At 49.1% G+C, this 20,604-nt stretch overlaps 2 protein-coding genes across 2 annotated transcripts; both read right to left on the reverse strand.

The window, feature by feature from the left end:
- Positions 1–7,720: 7,720 nt before the first annotated feature.
- Positions 7,721–11,996, reverse strand: LOC138603289 (splicing factor 3A subunit 2-like). Its single transcript, XM_069674969.1, has 2 exons — positions 11,907–11,996; positions 7,721–8,626 (listed from the first exon to the last, which is right to left on the reverse strand). Exons 1-2 carry the CDS (start codon positions 11,994–11,996, stop codon positions 7,721–7,723), a joined length of 996 nt encoding a protein of 331 aa, XP_069531070.1.
- Positions 11,997–12,900: 904 nt separating this feature from the next.
- adgrg7.1 (adhesion G protein-coupled receptor G7, tandem duplicate 1) lies at positions 12,901–18,956 on the reverse strand. Its single transcript, XM_069674970.1, has 14 exons — positions 18,742–18,956; positions 17,976–18,063; positions 17,699–17,839; positions 17,418–17,506; positions 16,731–16,879; positions 15,618–15,731; positions 15,344–15,531; positions 15,121–15,273; positions 14,911–15,023; positions 14,015–14,355; positions 13,833–13,914; positions 13,592–13,750; positions 13,233–13,386; positions 12,901–13,089 (listed from the first exon to the last, which is right to left on the reverse strand). Exons 1-14 carry the CDS (start codon positions 18,954–18,956, stop codon positions 12,901–12,903), a joined length of 2,175 nt encoding a protein of 724 aa, XP_069531071.1.
- Between the last annotated feature and the right edge of the window lie 1,648 nt (positions 18,957–20,604).

Raw genomic sequence — 20,604 nt, forward strand, 5'->3', positions numbered from 1 at the left:
TGTGTGCGTGCGTGTGTGTGTGTGTGTGTGTGGTTCCAGCCTGGTGAATGAATCACATGGCTCAGGTGGTTTTATGGAGTCGTTCGTGCTGGTGAAGTGAATCAGGGTGCTCTCTCTTTCACAGTTAATGATCCTCACAGTCGTAGAAACCGTTTAAATCCTGATCATGTGACATCACCAGAACCATTAGCGCCTGTTTCATCGATCAACTGGAGCCCTTCTCAAACCTTTTGTACCTTTGATTCAGTTAAACTTCAGAAACGTGTGAAGACAAAAATAAAGACTTTCTTTACGAGCTCTTGGTAACAAACCTCAGGTCATCAGAGCGGCCCTCTTTCTGCCCGAGTCTTTGGTCCAGATCTTCGACCTGTCGTTCTTTGAACGACTCAAGGGTTAGGATCAAACGAGGGACCTCTCATCGGTCCTCTTCCTCCATAAACACGTGAGCCACACAGAGGTGCTGGAAGCTTCTGTCTTAGAGCTTCTCAATATTTCCTTTGGACGCCGGCCTTCAGAAGTCACATGACCTCGATAAGAATCTCGTCTTTCTTAGACTCGTCCTCCGTCGACCTGAATCATTGAACGCTTCTTTAAGACTTCGCTCTGGCTTTGAATCCACCACCTCAGCGCTCCCTGGCAGCACTCGATGTTCCTGATCCACAGAGCCAGAGACTCTGACGGTGTTTCTCACACGTTTTTCCCTTCCTGCCTCCAAAGCTTCACGGGGCCTGGATAAGAACCAAAGACCACAGCACTTCAGAGCTACCTGAATCCTCTACCTCAGGTCGTCCTCACGCTGGGAGCTGTGGTCCATGTTCACAAGCTTTACAGACGAGGCGTTACAGGTGCTTCTCTTGGACTCAGGCCTCTTGAAGTCACTGTGAGTCGATCTTAGTCAAACAAAGGACCTCGGTAATTTGGACCCGCCGTCCCCCCCGGCGTCTGTCTGAGAGCTCTCCAGGCTTTGAACACCGGCCTCCTGAAGTGACAACCTCCGGACTCCCAGGTCGTCCTCCAGGTCGCTGAGCTACGGAGCAGAACCCTGTGTTTGTTGTTCCTTGATTGACCCCGGTCGGCTGTGATTAACCCTTCGTGCTACTTCTATGAACTTTGAACTCGAGCGGTACGTCGGTCGTAATACAAGTGTTCGTTCATTCTTTCTGGTGATGTAGCATGGGATCTATTGTACTTGTTGCCGTGGAAACAGAGTGACACATCACTCCTGACCTGGTAGAAATCGCTGTGCCGTCTCCCTCAGAGCTCGAGTGCTGAAGAATCTAAAATGTGGAAAACTGTGAATGTGGTTTGGTTTGATTCCAGGTCCTCTGTTTGCAGCCCGTACCCATCCTCATATTACCCCCCCCCCCCCCAGCATTGATGTGATGGATTACATCACTTTTCCAGAACGCCGTCAGGGCCGTTTTCTGAGACCGCGGGGTAAAGATGGGCTCTGTGTACCGTCGGCATGGCAACAGGTGGATTATTTCAGTTAAGAGGGGGAAATTGTGACAGATTTTTGACTCTGTGAGCAGAAATGTGAAGGTTTGTCCACCACAGGGGGGGCGTGGTGCCAGCTCTGCTGTAATTCATCCTGTTATGTAACACATGAACGGTTCCACTGAGAACCAGAACGTTCCATTAACGGCTCGGCGCTGACGTGATGCCCAACCTCCATCAGCTGCATAGCTTCTGTTCTTATGCAGAGAAAACTTCATCACATCACTGACCTTTGACCCCTAACATTTGGCCCCTGGCAGAGGTCTTGACCCCCCACTGTGGCTGCTGCAGCACAGACATGTTGCTCATTGTTTTTCACTCGTTTAGAGAAGGAAGCAGTGACGCTGGCGCTGCGTCTCTCTCGTGCTCCACACAGAGAGGCAGGAGCGTGTCGCTGAGTCTGCACAGCCTCATGATGAAGGAAACAGGCTCTCAAAGCTCCCCGTGTGACTCTGCGCTGGAACACAGGAAATGATGTCACACATGTAAACTTGAACTGTTTGTGCAGAAATGTTTAAAACACATGAATGTGCCGAGGCCGCGTGTGCTGCCATGTTTCTGCAGGCAGGAAACTGGATCCTGCTGTGAGGCAGACTTATGTAATGGTGCAGACGCACCGAGGGGCCGCTGGTTCTGTTTAACCTCCTCAACTCGATTATTGTGCAGAAGAAGAAATCCCCCGAAGCCTCCGAACATCTCTGAGTCCATAAACAAGAACAGACGGTCTGCTGGGAGATGTTGGCGAGAGTTCAGACCCGAGGAGAGCCCTCTGCTGGTCCTGTGTGATCAGCCAGGCTGCGTTCAATGGACTTCCTGTCTGATCCAGTGAACCTGACCACTTCCTGTCTGTTGGTCGATAAACGTTGTAAATGTGAGAAGCAGAGACACTTCGGTCTGAATGTGTGAGATGGAGACTAACAGGGTGAGAGGAAGCACCCTGAGGTGGACTGCAGGGACATGTTTGTAACGTCCTCCTCAGCGTGTCACATCCTCTTCCTATAGCAGAGAACACTGTTGTCCTCGCAGTTAAACTCAGTCGATGCACGAGACCACATCAGTCAGATTGTGATGACAGCTCGTCTGTGAGACAGGTTAACATGCAGGTGGCTGTCGGCCACAGATCAGGAGCCTCCCTCTAACACCCCCCCCCGGGCGCCTTGTTGCACCGTGTTTTTCTGACCTCTACATGTCCGTTGTCTCGTCCTCACAGGAAGTCTCGGCTCTGTGGAGGGTTAGTTGTTAATTCCTTTCGCAGTGACTCGTGTTGGACCAGCAGCAGCTCGGCCCGTTCCTCGTGTCATGTTTGATGGATGTTTCAGGACAGATGTTCTTTCCTTCTTCAGCTCATGTCCTGATGAAGTTCATCTTCATGTCGATGTGAGGAGCTCCCTCTGATGGATGACCCTTCAGTCTGAACCGACTCTGTCATCAAACTGCTCTGATGAGTTTTTCTAGCTTGTTTAGAAAAGAGACGTGTGGTCTGAACCTGGACTCGAGTTACCACATGTCGGTCCTGACTTGGGACTTGTTCTTTGGAGACCTGTATGTCTTCACTTGGGACTGTTCTACCTTGCATGTCTCCTGACTATTCTCCGGACTATTCGTAGCACCTGTCGGTCTTTACCTCCATCTTGTTGGTTTGTACTTTGCACTTGTTGCTCTTGAAAAGGGACTCGTTTGTTCTGACTTGGGACTTGCTGTTACATGACTTGGCCTCGAGTCAGACTCGATTCATGAATCTGATGACTCTTGATAGACTCGGGTCTTCACTTGAAACTCTTCTCTGAATCAGTTCAAAGTTGAATCGTAGTTTTCAGGTCGTTTAGGCAGCATTGGCGGGTCGTGGTGGTGCTCGTAGTCCTCCTGGTGTTCCTCAGGGCTCCTGACCTGGACTCCAAATGTTTCTCTCTTTGTCGTCTTCCTCCCTCGAGTTTCTCTGAAGGGTGAGTTACGAGGAAGGGGAACTCCTGCTCCCTGCTCTGATCTCATCCTGCCCGGGATTCCCTCATCTAAGGAAAATCTGACTCGGCCGAGCTGAGCAGGGAGGATGAGGGGAGAACAAGGGGAGGAGGAGGGAGGATGAGGGGAGGATGACGGGAGTAGGAGGGGAGGACAGGGGAGGACAGGGGAGGATGAGGGGAGGACAAGGGGAGGACAGGGGAGGACAGGGGAGGACGAGGGGAGGACGAGGGGAGGACTAGGGAGGATGAGGGGAGGAAGAATGGAGGATGCTGGCTGTTTGTTTCAGGGGAATCCCCGGTGAGATTAATGATCCTCTCTGGTGATGAGCTCTTCCTCTGAATCTGTTTCACAGAGACGTTTCGTGACGTCGTCGAGGGGCCGAGATGTTCGGTTTGTTCTTCTTCTCTGGTCGACTTCCTGACCGCTGGGGGACTGACGGATTCTCACTGTTGGGCTGAAGTCCTTAAATCTGACCTCAGATCACCTCTTGGCTCCTGTCCTCCTCCTCCTCCTGCTCCTCGCTCAGAGCCTGTGTTCACACCGAGCTGACGCGGAGCCAGGTCTGGATTGTTGCCGTCACACATGGGTCAGATAAATCCAGAACCGCCTGCTGAGGTGAAGAAAAGAGGCAGAACGTTTTCTCAGAAGCATTTCAAGGCGAGAGGATTGTATAATACTTTTTATGAACTTTCTTTATGTGTTTTCCAGCTCCAGATATCTGACAGAAACGATCCAACGGACGGCGCGGCTCAGAGAAGATTCAGAACGTAATTTTATGGGCTCTTCTTCTCTTTCATCCTAACAAAGACGATCTTTGTGTTGGTGTAAAATCAGTGTGTGACATTCAGGAACTAAAATAAACGCCGCACGTTAAAGAGGTGTTCAGGAGCTAAAATAAACGTGGGGCGTTCAGGTGCTAAGAGAGTGCAGGATATTCAGAAAACTGTACAACAAATGTGAGGCGTTTAGGAAGTAAAATGAGCGTGGGACTTTTGGGGACTGAACAAACACACTGGCACTGTCCTGGAGCACGTTGTGTGTTTGGGGACTAAAACTAGCACAAGGCGTTCTGGAACTACAATAAGCGTGGGATGTTTGAGGACTGCAATAAGAGGGGGGCTTTGGAAGGACTCGGTTGCAATTCAAACCTTTTAAAAAAAGTTTTCAGGTTTTCTGAACAAACTGCAGAGAGTTTGTTCACTTAGAAAACTCAAAGTTTTTTAAAATCACATGATTGAACGTGTCAACTATTCTTGCCTGAACAGAACATGATGTTTTTCAGTCTGCCGGCTGGAGGGTCAAAGGTCAAACTCTTTGTGTAGACATGTTGTCTTTACAGCAGTGTAAAGGCGAGTGACCTGTTGTCCAAACGTGTCACGTCGATGTGTTAATTTTCATTCTGAGGGACTTTTACGTCCTTGTCTGTCTTAATGTACGCAGACGTCCATGTCTGTCTAAACGCGCGCAGACGTCCTTGTCTGTCTTAACGTACGCAGACGTCCATGTCTGTCTAAACACGCGCAGACGTCCTTGTCTGTCTAAACGCGCGCAGACGCCCATGTCTGTCTTAACGCACGCAGACGTCCATGTCTGTCTAAACGCGCGCAGACGCCCTTGTCTGTCTAAACGCGCGCAGACGCCCATGTCTGTCTAAACACGCGCAGACGTCCTTGTCTGTCTTAACGTACGCAGACGTCCATGTCTGTCTAAACGCGCGCAGACGTCCTTGTCTGTCTAAACGTGCGCAGACGCCCATGTCTGTCTTAACGTACGCAGACGTCCATGTCTGTCTAAACGCACGCAGACGCCCACGACTGTCTAAACGTACGCAGACGTCCATGTCTGTCTAAACGCGCGCAGACACCCACGACTGTCTAAACGCACGCAGACGTACATGTCTGTCTAAATGCACGCAGACGTCCATGTTTGTCTAAACGAGTGCAGACGTCCATGTCTGTCTAAACGCACGCAGACATCCATGTTTGTCTAAACGAGTGCAGACGCCCACGACTGTCTAAACACACGCAGACGTCCATGTTTGTCTAAACGCGCGCAGACGTCCTTGTCTGTCTTAACGTACGCAGACGTCCATGTCTGTCTAAACACGCGCAGACGTCCTTGTCTGTCTAAACGCGCGCAGACGCCCTTGTCTGTCTAAACGCGCGCAGACGTCCATGTCTGTCTAAACGCGCGCAGACGCCCTTGTCTGTCTAAACGCGCGCAGACGCCCATGTCTGTCTAAACACGCGCAGACGTCCTTGTCTGTCTTAACGTACGCAGACGTCCATGTCTGTCTAAACGCGCGCAGACGTCCTTGTCTGTCTAAACGTGCGCAGACGCCCATGTCTGTCTTAACGTACGCAGACGTCCATGTCTGTCTAAACGCACGCAGACGCCCACGACTGTCTAAACGTACGCAGACGTCCATGTCTGTCTAAACGCGCGCAGACACCCACGACTGTCTAAACGCACGCAGACGTACATGTCTGTCTAAATGCACGCAGACGTCCATGTTTGTCTAAACGAGTGCAGACGTCCATGTCTGTCTAAACGCACGCAGACATCCATGTTTGTCTAAACGAGTGCAGACGCCCACGACTGTCTAAACACACGCAGACGTCCATGTTTGTCTAAACGAGTGCAGACACCCACGACTGTCTAAACGCACGCAGACGTCCACGTTTGTCTAAACGAGTGCAGACGTCCATGTCTGTCTAAACGTGTGCAGAAGTCCATGTCTGTCTAAACGCGTGCAGACGTCCATGTCTGTCTAAACGCGCGCAGACGTCTACGTCTGTCTAAACGCGCGCAGACGTCCACGTCTGTCTAAACGCGCGCAGACGCCCACGTCTGTCTAAACGCGCACAGACGTCCACGTCTGTCCAAACGCGTGCGTCCATGTTTGATCCTGGGACGTCGTTGTGGCTCAGCCTGTCAGCAGAGCGGATGCATGTTGCTATCAGATGATAAATCTGCTTTAGATGGATCAGGTTGGAGAGGCTGAAAGGCTGAAAATGTGAAGCAGAAGGAAACAGAGACTTATCAGCTCGTCTGCACACACATGGAGTGGATTTGTGGGTGTGTGTGGCTGCAGGGGCAGATGCTGGGAGGCGATGAAGCCGTTATGTCACACATAGCAGCAGCACTCTCAGGTCTGAAGAAGGGAAAAGATTGATGTCACGTTGGCTCTTTGTTTTATTCTCCAGACAAAGTCAAACCTGCACACGCTCACAGACACGTTGAAAATTAATATTCAGAGAGTTTACCTGCAAGTCAGTACCCAGGGCACAGTGGACCTGCTGCCGGAATCAAACCTCCACAGTGAACGTTTGAACCACCGAATAATGCTTCGATTTCTCAGTAACAAAACCCTCAGAAGAACAAGAGTTCAAACCAGCACGAGGCGTTCAGGGACTCATATGAGCATGAGCGTTCTGAAACTGCAGAAACATTTAAATTCGAGGAGTCTGAAACTACATGAGGAGCGTGTAAACATTACGAGAGTATGAAACACTGTAAACTGCGTCTTAATCCTTTAAAGGTCGCACGTGTTCTTCTGTCCTCTGATTGAATCTTCGCATGTCGACACCTGCAGCAGGCTTCACCTATGTGTGTGTGTACATGTTGTGTGTTTGTGTGTACATGTTGTTCACCTGATGGCAGCTGATGAGACTCACTTACTAAATCCTGAACCTGAACGTCTCCCCTGAAACACATCACTTCATCAGTGCCGGCCCCGGAGGGCGCTGATCGCTCAAACAGACCGGAGCCAGAGGAGGAGCTGATGGTTCCAACAGAGGATGCATGAGAGAGGCCAGCAGGAGGGTCTGAATCCAAGGTCAGTGTGTGTGTGTGTGTGTGTGTGTGTAATCAGGCTGTCAGGTTGCACAGATGTGCAGACAGAAAACATCTCGCTCCTTGTGCAACATGAAGCTCTTAAAGGAGGCAGAATTAGTTCAAACAGCTCTTTTAAAATATAATGATGTGTCCCCGCGGGGCCCCGAGCAGAGCGCCGCCTCACGTGAGCTGGCTGTGTGTTTTATAGCGAGTTAAAGCTGCAGCAGGTCCAGGTCTGCTTCTCATTAGAGCAGGAAAGCCCCTGAAAACACAGCGCTTATGTAAGAGTGCAGCAGCCAATCAGAGAGCTCGGAGACGTCAGGAGGACTTTAACTTTACTAACTATATTATTATAACTCTGAAGATGTTTGGACTGAATTAAAGAGTTTCAAAGTTCAGCTGAAAAGTTTCAGATCCATCAGTTTCAACATTTTCCTGCCAAATAGATGGAGGAGGATGGAGGAGGGAGGAGGGAGGGTGGAGGATGAAGACGGAGGACTAAGGATTGAGGACTGAGGTTGGGGGAGGGGGGATGGAGGGTGGAGGGTGCAGGGTGGAGGTTGGAGGTTGGAGGTAGGAGGTTGGAGGTTGGAGGGTTCAGGGTGGAGGTTGGATGTTTGAGGTTGGAGGTTGAAGGATGGAGGTTGGAGGTTGGAGGGTGCAGGGTGGAGGTTGGAGGGTGGAGGTCGGAGGGTGAAGGTTGGAGGTTGGAGGGTTCAGGGTGGAGGTTGGATGTTTGAGGTTGGAGGTTGAAGGTTGGAGGGTTCAGGGTGGAGGTTGGATGTTTGAGGTTGGAGGTTGAAGGATGGAGGTTGGAGGTTGGAGGGTGCAGGGTGGAGGTTGGAGGGTGGAGGTCGGCGGGTGCAGGTTGGAGGGTGCAGGTTGGAGGGTGGAGGTTGGAGGTTGGAGGGTGGAGGTTGGAGGTTGGAGGGTGCAGGTTGGAGGGTGGAGGGTGGAGGGTGGAGGGTGCAGGTTGGAGGTTGGAGGGTGGAGGGTGCAGGTTGGAGGTTGGAGGGTGGAGGTTGGAGGGTGGAGGGTGCAGGTTGGAGGTTGGAGGGTGGAGGGTGCAGGTTGGAGGGTGGAGGGTGGAGGGTGCAGGGTGGAGGGTGGAGGTTGGAGGTTGGAGGTTGGAGGTTGGAGGGTGGAGGTTGGAGGGTGCAGGGTGGAGGGTGGAGGTTGGAGGTTGGAGGGTGGAGGGTGCAGGGTGGAGGGTGGAGGTTGGAGGGTGCAGGTTGGAGGTTGGAGGGTGGAGGTTGGAGGGTGGAGGGTGCAGGTTGGAGGGTGGAGGGTGCAGGGTGGAGGGTGGAGGGTGCAGGGTGGAGGGTGCAGGCTGTCATGAGTCTCTAGTGTAGTTCTGGTTTGTCTTGTATTTCGGTGTTCAGTTGTTCTTCCTTGCGTCACTTCGTCACCTCGTCACCTCGTCACCTCGTCACTTCGTCACCTCGTCACTTCGTCACTTCGTCACCTCGTCACTTCGTCACCTTGTCACCTCGTCACCTTGTCATGAGCTCTCATTGTTTAGTTTGGTGTTTGGTGTTTTCCATGTTCGGGTCACAATTAAGTCTTGTTAAGTATTTCACTTGTGTCTTTTTGATTAGATCATTTCCTGTTTCACTTTGTCACCTTGTCTCTCGTGTTGGTCCACTTCCTGCCTTTGTGTTTCCCGCTTGTTTGATTATGTGCCCTGCCCTGATTGTCTGCACCTGCCCCTTGATTGTCTCACCTGTGTCTGATTAGCCTCACCTCCTAAGTTTATTTAGTCTTTGTGCTCCCCTGTCTCTGTGCTGGTTCATTGTGGTCCATCGTGTGTGAGTCTATGTCCCTGACCTTACTCTGGATTATCCTCGTGCCTCCCCTGATTTCCTCGTTGCTCCTCGTTCCCTTGGTTTACCTGTTCCCGGTGTTGTTTGTAAGTTTTTTTTCTCTGTCTTTTGATTTTCCTTTTTGTCTTTTGTTGGAGTTTAGATTTTGTTTGTGCATTTTTGCCTTTCATTTAATCAAATCCGTTATCTAATTCTGCGTCTGGGTCCTCACCTTTTTGTTGAAATTGAAACCGTGACACAGGGTGGAGGATGGAGGGTGGAGGGTGGAGGGTGGAGGGTGCAGGACAGCAGTTTGTTTTCGATCAGTCCGTCACAGTTTTATTTATTAATCAACTTCTTACTGTTTGTTTGTTTCTGCACAAACTGAACACCTGAAGACAACCTGTCCTTTAAAGTGTTTCAAATGTGTTTCAGGTTTAAAGCTCCAGTAACACAGCAGGTAAGGGAACCTGCTTCTGCCCCAGTGCATGCTGGGAAACCCAGCAGAGAAGGACAGCAGGTGAATAAAGCAGAAGGTGCAGAACACAAAACTGTCCTGCAGAGTCCTGAGCACCGTGTCGGGTTTAATCTGCTCTTCATCTTGTTTTCAGTGTTTGTTTGTTTGTGTGTTTTCAGTGTGTCTCTGTGTGTGTCTCTGTGTGTGTCTCTGTGTGTGTCTCTGTGTGTGTCTCTGTGTGTGTCTCTGTGTTTGTTTGTGTGTCTCTGTGTGTGTCTCTGTGTGTGTCTCTGTGTTTGTTTGTGTGTCTCTGTGTGTGTGTCTCTGTGTGTGTCTTTGTGTGTTTGTGTGTTTTCAGTGTGTCTCTGTGTGCGTCTCTGTGTGTCTCTGTGTGTGTCTCTGTGTGTGTCTCTGTGTGTGTCTCTGTGTGTGTCTCTGTGTGTCTCTGTGTGTGTCTCTGTGTGTGTCTCTGTGTGTGTCTCTGTGTTTGTTTGTGTGTCTCTGTGTGTGTCTCTGTGTGTGTCTCTGTGTTTGTTTGTGTGTCTCTGTGTGTGTGTCTCTGTGTGTGTCTTTGTGTGTTTGTGTGTTTTCAGTGTGTCTCTGTGTGCGTCTCTGTGTGTCTCTGTGTGTGTCTCTGTGTGTGTCTCTGTGTGTGTCTCTGTGTGTGTCTCTGTGTGTGTCTCTGTGTGTGTCTGTGTGTGTCTCTGTGTGTGTGTTTGTGTGTTTGTGTGTTTTCAGTGTGTCTTTGTGTGTTTGTGTGTTTTCAGTGTGTCTCTGTGTGTGTCTCTGTGTGTGTCTCTGTGTGTGTCTCTGTGTGTGTCTCTGTGTTTGTTTGTGTGTCTCTGTGTGTGTCTCTGTGTGTCTCTGTGTGTGTCTCTGTGTGTGTCTCTGTGTGTGTCTCTGTGTTTGTTTGTGTGTCTCTGTGTGTGTGTCTCTGTGTGTGTCTTTGTGTGTTTGTGTGTTTTCAGTGTGTCTCTGTGTGCGTCTCTGTGTGTCTCTGTGTGTGTCTCTGTGTGTGTCTCTGTGTGTCTCTGTGTGTGTCTCTGTGTGTCTCTGTGTGTGTCTTTGTGTGTTTGTGTGTTTTCAGTGTGTCTTTGTGTGTTTGTGTGTTTTCAGTGTGTCTCTGTGTGTGTGTCTGTGTGTGTCTCTGTGTTTGTTTGTGTGTCTCTGTGTGTGTCTCTGTGTGTGTCTCTGTGTTTGTTTGTGTGTCTCTGTGTGTGTGTCTCTGTGTGTGTCTTTGTGTGTTTGTGTGTTTTCAGTGTGTCTCTGTGTGCGTCTCTGTGTGTCTCTGTGTGTGTCTCTGTGTGTGTCTCTGTGTGTGTCTCTGTGTGTGTCTCTGTGTGTCTCTGTGTGTGTCTTTGTGTGTTTGTGTGTTTTCAGTGTGTCTTTGTGTGTTTGTGTGTTTTCAGTGTGTCTCTGTGTGTGTGTCTGTGTGTGTCTCTGTGTGTGTCTCTGTGTGTGTCTGTGTGTGTCTCCTGTGTGTCTCTGTGTGTGTCTCTGTGTGTGTCTCTGTGTGTCTCTGTGTGTGTCTCTGTGTGTGTCTCTGTGTGTGTCTCTGTGTGTGTGTCTGTGTGTGTCTCTGTGTGTGTCTGTGTGTGTCTCTGTGTGTGTCTGTGTGTGTCTCTGTGTGTGTCTCTGTGTGTGTCTCTGTGTGTGTCTCCTGTGTGTCTCTGTGTGTGTCTCTGTGTGTCTCTGTGTGTGTCTCTGTGTGTGTCTGTGTGTGTCTCTGTGTGTGTCTCTGTGTGTGTCTGTGTGTGTCTCTGTGTGTGTCTGTGTGTGTGTCTGTGTGTGTCTCTGTGTGTGTCTCTGTGTGTTCTTTCTTAAAGCAGCCTCAGGACTCTAAGTCCACATCTGCTTCCTGTCAGCGCAGCTTGTATCAGAGCGCCCCGTCGTCGCGCCCCGTCGTCACACCCCGCAGAGAAATCGAACGCCCCCTGCAGCCGAGGGTTCACGTCAGAATGAATTATGTAACGATCGTCTTTATTGACGGGTTTAATTATCAGATTTATGCTGTCAAACTACAAACAGACTGAGGGGAGCCTGAAGGCAACATCTGCATGAACAACATTTCTATACTGTAAAAAGGTTTGAGCTTTTCTTCTGTATGTGCGTCAGTGTTTGGAGGAAGGAGGACAAAGAAAACATCTATTTAGTTTAAATTAGAGAAAAATTAAATAAAATCTGATCCGAGTGAGACCTCCTGTCTGTAGCTTTTGTGAAGTTGTCAACACGAGGCTTCTGTGTGATGTCACGTGAGGCGGCGTGTTGGCGGCATGTGTGGTGGGACTGAGACACCTTCACCTCCATGAAGACGTCTGCTTCGTGTCAGAGCTGCTGCTGCCTTCACTGACCCCCTCAGAGTCCGGAGAAACCAGCTCCACTCTGAAAGCCTTCTCTGTGAATCCTTTGATGATACTCTGACTTTCATGTAGCGCCACCATCAGGTCAACATGTCAAAGTGATTAAAACCTGCAGCTGAAAACTTTCCTCTGAGCCTCTGCTGCAGCCTGTTTTCTCCTAATAAGCTGCTGTGAGCATGCTAACATGCTAAACTAAGGTGGTGAATGTTATTGTACCTGCTAAACATTAGCATATGATCATTGATATAGTGACACTGTCATGCTAGCAAGCTGATGTTAGCCTTTAGCTATTAGCACACAACTCCTTTAAAAGTTTAGATGACTGAAGAGTTAAATTTAGAGGATCCACGACCAGCAACGTCTCAGTGTACACTTCATTTATTCAGACCGACACACCAGTGTAAACCATTAAAGACTTACCATTAATAACCAGTGTAAACCATTAACAGGACATTTAGACTGTAAAAAACCAGTACAAATGAGGGTATATACGGCCCACCACTAACCAGTTTAGACCAGTTTAAACCAGTTAAAAGGCTCTAAAGTTAAACTCAAATATCGGTTACTAAACAATAAAACCTCAAACACACCATCTTTTATTAAACATCGATCTCAGGTTAAATCAGATATTAAAGTGTTTGTGTTGAACTCTGCTGCCACCTGTGGGACGAGCAGCGTCACTGCAACCACACGCAGCAGAGACTTTCATCTGCACTCTTCTTCAGCTTATTTTTTATTCTCTTTTTTTTAAAGTGGGAACAAAGATCCCCCTCCTGGGGGTTCCAGTGCATCCTGGGAAATGTAGTTCACACATGTGAAGCTGTGATGATGAAACAAGCAGAGCTGCAGGAGGTTCCGAGAGGTCGTTCTGCTGCGAGCTTCAGCTTCGCTCCTGTTTATTACTCTCTCTGCATTCACATGTAGCTTTGCATCTCCATGAACGCTGTGCTAATGAGCTGTTAGCGGCTACAGTTAGCTGCTGATGTTAGCTGCCAGGACTCCACAGGTCTTTGTAGGACTCGGAGCCCATGGTCCTGCTTAAGGTCTTGGTCAGATTGTAGTGTGTGTAGCTGAGCGGGATGAGGATGGCGTTGGAGATGTGTTTGACGGAGTGAGACACGGTGGCTCTGAAACTCGGTGTCCGGGCCGTGAAGAGGACGAAGATCTGAAAACCCTGAAAGAGAAAGGGGGGCAGTAAAGACCAATTAAAGACAAGGCTAACAGTTCCCCTCTGGTTCCATTCTTTATGCTAAGCTAAGCTAACCAGCTGCTGGCTGTAGCCTCATGTGACATGAGTGTCAGCAGCTCCTGACTCACCTGTGTGGTGGTGCAGAGGCAGAAGGCGATGCTGAACACCAAGTTGGCGTGTCCTCTGGTGACCAGGACCAGGTAGCCCAGAGTCCAGGACAGACCGAGCAACACGGCCAGAGACACGCTGACGAGGATCTTCTTCCTCAGGGACAGAGAGCTGCTGTGGAACCGTTCACACAGGTAGAAGTTATTCTCTCTGATGAATGTTCATCACATGCGCTCTGTGTTTGCTCTGAGACTGAAGACTTTGCTATCATTGATCGTTCTGATTCTCGTCCATAAATCTGCCTTTCCTGTCTGTCCTCCTGAGAAGGACTTTTACATCTGAAAGAGTAGAGGTGTACAGTAACTGTTAGCAGCGTTACCTCTGGAGCTGGGGGTCGGTCCTGCAGGTGATCATAGAGGTGAGCAGCAGCAGCAGCAGGTTGTAGACGAGGATCAGACCCAGAGGAAGCAGGAAGCCCCAGAACATGGGCCTCCCAAAGTCAAAGTGTTTGTCTCTATCGAGGCCTGCGAGCCAGCAGCTGACGGAGCAACAACACAGGCGTTACAACAGATCATCAACCAGTTAATAATGTGGAACTATTATCACCGAAAAGGACCCACAATTCCTCCTGTCGGTATCCCAGAGGGTTCTCCACCCTGTATGTGGCTCCCAGCGTGACCGCCATGATGACAGCCGGGGCTCCTACGAACAAACAGCGACAACATCAAAGTTACAGCGTCTGAATTCATGTCCTGATGTTTTGTTGTGGAACGTTCGGGGCTCTGGAGGGTTAAAGTCTCACCCCATCCCACAGCCAGGCTGCCTGAGGTCCAGTGAGGGGGGAGACTGCGGCGCAGGCTGCTCACAAGCAGCACCAGCTCCGTCCCGTACACGGCGTTCCACATGAACGTGGCCAACAGGAAGTAGTGCATCAGAGCTGCCACCACTGAGCACGTGCCTGCGTCTGGCTCCACGCGCTCATCAGAGGGGAGGACGACGTTTGTCTGAGCGTCGGGCTCAACGTCGCTGTGGCGGCTCGAGTTCCCCACGCCGGAGAGGAAGGTGATGATGAAGGCCAGCAGACTGATGCACACATACAGCAGAGGCAACTTCCTGTTGTTCTGACGCCCGCCAGACAGACAGCTGCACAGAGGACGAAAAAAAGGCGATACAGTTACAGGAAACAGTTTAAGTGGTGATCCTTTGAGAAGTCTGACGATCTGTTGAACATCCATCCACAGACACTAGCAGGATGCCTTTAGGGCTAACGGTGTAGCTAGCAGTTAGCGATAAACGCCTTTAAGCCAACACTTCCTTCTTCGTGCGCGGCACTATTTACAGTCCCACTAGAAACAAGAGAAGTGAGGATGGAGCTGGAGCTGAGAGACAACGTCTAAGAGCAGAGTGTTAACTGTTAGCATGCTAATGTCTGTTTATAGAGATTCATAAGATAATGACGATGAAGAGGATGGTGTGATAGAGGGTGGAGTTCCTCCTCTGTTGCTTTCCACACAGTTTACCTGTGCACACCAAAGCCTGCTGATGCGTGATTGGTCGATACTACTCGGACTACCAACAGAAACCAGAACATACTGTGCACCATCCTTTCACATATTTAGATGTTTTACATGTTAAACATCTGTTTTGTTTCCATGGGAACTCTAAGAGCTCCACTGAGGTGCTAAAATAAAGTCTTACTTTTCTTTAATGTGGTGAACGATCGTAACAACCAAACCCAGAACAGAGAACGAAAGTCCAACGATGGAGACCACACTCAGAGCTTCTGCGTATTCATAGTTCTCCCTGAAGGACTGAAACACAACAAACGTAGAACATTTGTACCTTCAGCTCAGTTTGTGTCGTGTGATCTACATTAAAACCAGCTGTGGTCTCATTCAGTTCTTTCACCCAGAGAGCAGCGAAGTTGGTGGTGTGGTCACAGAAACATGTCAGGACTCCGTCTGAAGCGTTTCCCTTCCAGCAGCCGTCCGTGCTCCACTCGTTCACAGAGTAGTTCCAGAAAACACAGGCGAAGTCGAACAGAGACGTTCTCTCCATCACCTGAAACATCAACCTGTAGTCAGACGTTCACCCTGTGTTCTCGTTAAAGACAGTCTGAACGAGATCTTACTGCCGGTCTGAACATCATCTCCACGCGCTGCGGCACCATGCTGCGCCCACGACCTTCAACGCTGGCCGACAGGACCCTGATGGTGGCCCGTCGCCGCATGTAGTGCCTCGACCTGAAGAAGCGGTCGTTCTGGTAGAGGACGAAACCCAGCGACACGTTCGCCGGTTCCTGGTGACCGCTGACGGCGCCTTCAGGCACAAGGCGAGGACATTTTTATTAGTTTGGTACAAAAACCTGAATTTCACAGTTTTCTGACAGAAACCAGAAAACTCACCTGGTGCGAATCGAACGTGTATCAGGGCGTCCGCTATGAATCCGTCTTCCACCACAGCTTTCGACGTGTTTGTGTTCAGCCTAATTCTGTTAGCAACAAAACTGCCGGTGGTCCCTGAACACACCGAGAAACAGAGATGATGGCTCTGACATGAAATGCTCTGATATGATGAAACACATGAAGAATGTCTTTGAATGTCCCTGTCAGGCTCCTGTAGGCAGGAAGCTCGACCTGCATGTGAGACTTTAACAAATAACAAATCATGAACATTAAATTTAGCTTTGACTGTTTCAGCTCGTTGTTCTGCCTGCTAGCTCTCGGACACACAGAAACAAACATGGCCGCCTGACAGGAACCAAAGTCCATCGTTAAAGATAATTAAACGTTTCATTTGTAGAGTGCAGATATTTTAACCCTTTCTCTGCCGCTGTCTCTGTCCAACGCTGCCCTCAGTTTGTAAACAAACTGCTGGAGGCCTCGCAGAGAGCCAGACGCACACGCGACGATAATAAAAGACATGAGCAGAGATCAGACGGACGGCAGGACGCTGACACACTTTAACATCATAAAACCATAAAAAGCTTCAGTGAACATAATTTATCCGGAGGATTAAACAACAGCACGGACTCTGGACTGACTAAACCGGGTCACCTGAAATAACCCGGACACGAGGTTTAACCTGGATTCTCTCAAACCCACAGACGATGGTTTAAAGGACTCAACGGGATGAAGTGGACTCGTGTTCTTCTCTCGGATGATCGACAATAATCATAACCTTTGATTGTTTTAGTCTCCTGCAGCTCGCACAATAAGCTGCCAACAGAAATCATCCCAACGCGACCGACCGGGTCAGAGCTAGTCTGTACTTGTAGGACATTTAAGTTAACAGACATCATTCAGTATTTCTCCAGTAGAACTCTGAACAGGCTTCGAACTTTATTGGGGCTATACTGTGGAGAAATAAAACTTTATTCTGCAGGTCCAGGATTTAAAATGACCCTAAGACGGTTACCTGACTTTAGTCTACGTTAAACTTAAAGCTCAGTCACGAGTACATCTGCTGTTTTTGCTGCTCTCGTGAATCCTGCCTCATCCAGGTGAATGAATTCGCACCTGACAGAGAGGTGAACTGGACTCCCTGCGTGTCTGCAGCAGGGACCTGTGCCGACTGGACCACCAGGTTTGGTTGGACCACCTGGGACTGAGACGTGTTCAGACTGAGGCTGAGGTTGACGGAGAGCTCGTCCAGGGTCTGCGTGAGGCTGCACACAAAATACACATACGTTAAAATAATAACCAGTACGTTAACAACATTAATTATCTGATGTCATGTCTTCTGCACCTGAAACTGAACATGACGAACACCTGAGACTTCAGGTGTAACTGCCGAGTTTAACCCAGAATGCTGTCTGAGTACCAACCGTCACATCGGGTATTTAAAGCTCTCTCGTGTTAAATGTTCGATGGCTTCCTCCCCTACTTCACTTATTTTTGATCAGATGTCTCTAAAGACCAACAGTTATACACCTGACATATTGGTCTTGTCCCTTTGAGGCTCCCGTAGACCTTCAGCCTGGAGCCAGACCTGCCTCCTGTGAGTGTCCGGGCTGAATACTAATGTGAAACTGTGTCTTTACTTTGAACAGTTTCAGCTGATTACCAGTAAAAACAGAAATCAACAGGTTATGACTAAAATGAAACGTTTGGCTTAAACAGGTCATGTTACTAAAATGGCACAGGTGTACAGGTAAACATGACAGCTGGACCAGCAGGCAGGGGCAGGTATGAAGAGTTGATCACCTCAGAGTGGAGTCGTTTTCCTCCTCCTCGTCTGGAGTGCCGGCAGTGAGCAGTTGGCTGACTGTTGCTACCGCTGCCACCCTGACGCTCTGCAACACAAACGTTAACACAGGACACACCTGTCAGCAAGACACACCTGTCAGCAAGGATCACAGCTTTAGTGAGCGTTTGTTGTATCTGCAGTTTTAGAGAGAAACCCTTGAACCTGGTTCGGCAGTCGAAGATGGTGTTTGGTGTCGACTGAACCGACGTTTCTTCTTCTTCAGTTTTGTTGGACGTACCTCTGTGGCGTTTGGAAACCGCAGCAGTGTGTCGGCGATCAGAGCTGCTGCTGTCACGTTTTCAGCCGTCAGCTCTTCAGGCCTGGACGTCAGAATCTGAGTGCTGGAAGCCAGAGACTCCAGATCAGCTGGACCGGTAAGCTGAGAAAAGAAAGACTGTATTCAAACTGAACCTGGTGGAAACATGTAAGGGACATTCAGGCATGTGCTCTTGTTGTTACCATGACAACATTCAGTCTTCACTGTGTACTGTAAAACACAGCTCTGTTATTCTCACATTTTGTTGGATGTTGCTCAGCGTCTGGTCACACCGGAGCACCTGTGGTGGACGGTCGAACACCGGCGATCCGTTCTTGGTGGAACATCTGGTGGAAGCCCGAGGTTTACCAGCTGGATGGAGCGACAGAAGTTAAAGTGGTGGACACAAATTCATCTTGTTTCATGGTGTCAGATAGATGTTGGATGTAGGGTGTTGGACTGGAAGGTGGACAGAGACACAGTGCAGATATGTTGTTGCAGGCAGGTTGACAGTTGGTGCAAACTTACCTCCACTTGTTCCTTTGGGACAGAGTTCCTCAGAATATGCAAACCAGCCGATGGCTGTGCGAGGAAATCGAAATCCACCCAATGCTAGTTCTTTGCAGAAATTTTCTACGAGGAAAAATGTTATAAAAGGAGCTACGTCTTTGAAATATTGACCTTGTAGATGCTTCTCTTACCAGGCCTTAACCATGTGGTCGCATTTTACTAATTAATGTGTATTTAGCGGCAATGATACAGGCTAGCATCAGAACACAATGCTAAAGTCATGCTAGCTAAAGACCCGTTCATGTTTATGGTTCCCCAAAATGCTAATTTGTAGCTTTCTGAAGATTTAGATATAAAATAGAGCCTGGTGTCCAAAGTGTAGAGAAACAGACACCGCTGTCAGTAAGTCACATGTTCACACAAGTTTGGTATCATGCTGCTGTCGCTGAGCCAGACGTACCTTCAGAGCATCTCTCTCCGGTCCAGTCATCAGTGCAGGTACAGACACCGCTCACCGGGATCCCTTCATTCTCGCAAACCAGAGGAGTGGTAGTGGGGGCAGTAGTGGTAGTGGGGGTGGTAGTGGTGGCAGTAGTGGTAGTAGGGGCAGTAGGGGCATTAGTGGTAGTGGTGGCAGTAGTGGTAGTGGTGGCAGTAGTGGTAGTGGTGGCAGTAGTGGTAGTAGGGGCATTAGTAGTAGTAGGGGCAGTAGTAGTAGTGTTAGGTGCATCAGTAGTATTAGGGGCAGTAGTGGTATTAAGGGCAGTAGTAGTAGTAGGGGCAGTAGTGGTAGTGGTGGCAGTAGTGGTAGTGGTGGCAGTAGTGGTAGTAGGTGCATCAGTAGTATTAGGGGCAGTAGTGGTATTAAGGGCAGTAGTGGTAGTAGGGGCAGTAGTGGTATTAAGGGCAGTAGTGGTAGTGGTGGCAGTAGTGGTACTAGGAGATGGAGGAGGCCAAGTTGTAGAAGAAGGAGCAGTTGTAGGAGGAAGCGATGCAGTAGTAGGAATAGGGGGAGTAGTATCAGTAGGACCTGTAGACCCCTCTTCAGCAGTAGTTAGAGCTGTACTTCCTGGAGATAAAGTAGACCCCTCTGTAGCAGTAGTTAGAGCTGTACTTCCTGGAGATAAAGTAGACCCCTCTGTAGCAGTAGTTAGAGCTGTACTCCCTGGAGATAAAGTAGACCCCTCTGTAGCAGTAGTTAGAGCTGTACTCCCTGGAGATAAAGTAGACCCCTCTTGAGCAGTAGTTAGAGCTGTACTTCCTGGAGATAAAGTAGACCCCTCTTCAACAGTAGTTAGAGCTGTACTTCCTGGAGATAAAGTAGACCCCTCTGTAGCAGTAGTTAGAGCTGTACTCCCTGGAGATAAAGTAGACCCCTCTGTAGCAGTAGTTAGAGCTGTACTTCCTGGAGATAAAGTAGACCCCTCTGTAGCAGTAGTTAGAGCTGTACTTCCTGGAGATAAAGTAGACCCCTCTTCAGCAGTAGTTAGAGCTGTACTTCCTGGAGATAAAGTAGACCCCTCTTCAACAGTAGTTAGAGCTGTACTTCCTGGAGATAAAGTAGACCCCTCTTCAACAGTAGTTAGAGCTGTACTTCCTGGAGATAAAGTAGACCCCTCTTCAACAGTAGTTAGAGCTGTACTTCCTGGAGATAAAGTAGACCCCTCTGTAGCAGTAGTTAAAGCTGTACTTCCTGGAGATAAAGTAGACCCCTCTTCAGCAGTAGTTAGAGCTGTACTTCCTGGAGATAAAGTAGACCCCTCTTCAGCAGTAGTTAGAGCTATACTTCCTGGAGATAAAGTAGACCCCTCTTCAGCAGTAGTTAAAGCTGTACTTCCTGGAGATAAAGTAGACCCCTCTTCAGCAGTAGTTAAAGCTGTACTTCCTGGAGATAAAGTAGACCCCTCTTCAGCAGTAGTTAAAGCTGTACTTCCTGGAGATAAAGTAGACCCCTCTTCAGCAGTAGTTAAAGCTGTACTTCCTGGAGATAAAGTAGACCCCTCTTCAGCAGTAGTTAGAGCTGTACTTCCTGGAGATAAAGTAGACCCCTCTTCAGCAGTAGTTAGAGCTATACTTCCTGGAGATAAAGTAGACCCCTCTTCAGCAGTAGTTAAAGCTGTACTTCCTGGAGATAAAGTAGACCCCTCTGTAGCAGTAGTAGTAGCAGTTACAGTAAAGGGAACACTTGTAGCAGTAGAAGTTATAAAAGGAACAGTCGTCGCAGTTGAAAGGAGGATGGCAGCGGTGGTTGTCGAGGGTTCTGGGATCACAGCGGTGGTTGTGTCGGGGATATTTGGCCCTGTTGATGATGTCTGTGAGGTCTTGGCTGTAGTGCTAGAGAAGGCCAAAGGAACAGCTGGACAAGACATAATTATTAC

The sequence above is a fragment of the Semicossyphus pulcher genome, unplaced genomic scaffold (assembly GCF_022749685.1).
Source record: "Semicossyphus pulcher isolate SPU_LCO1_2020_fin unplaced genomic scaffold, fSemPul1.0.p SCAF_24, whole genome shotgun sequence".
NCBI lineage: Eukaryota > Metazoa > Chordata > Actinopteri > Labriformes > Labridae > Semicossyphus > Semicossyphus pulcher.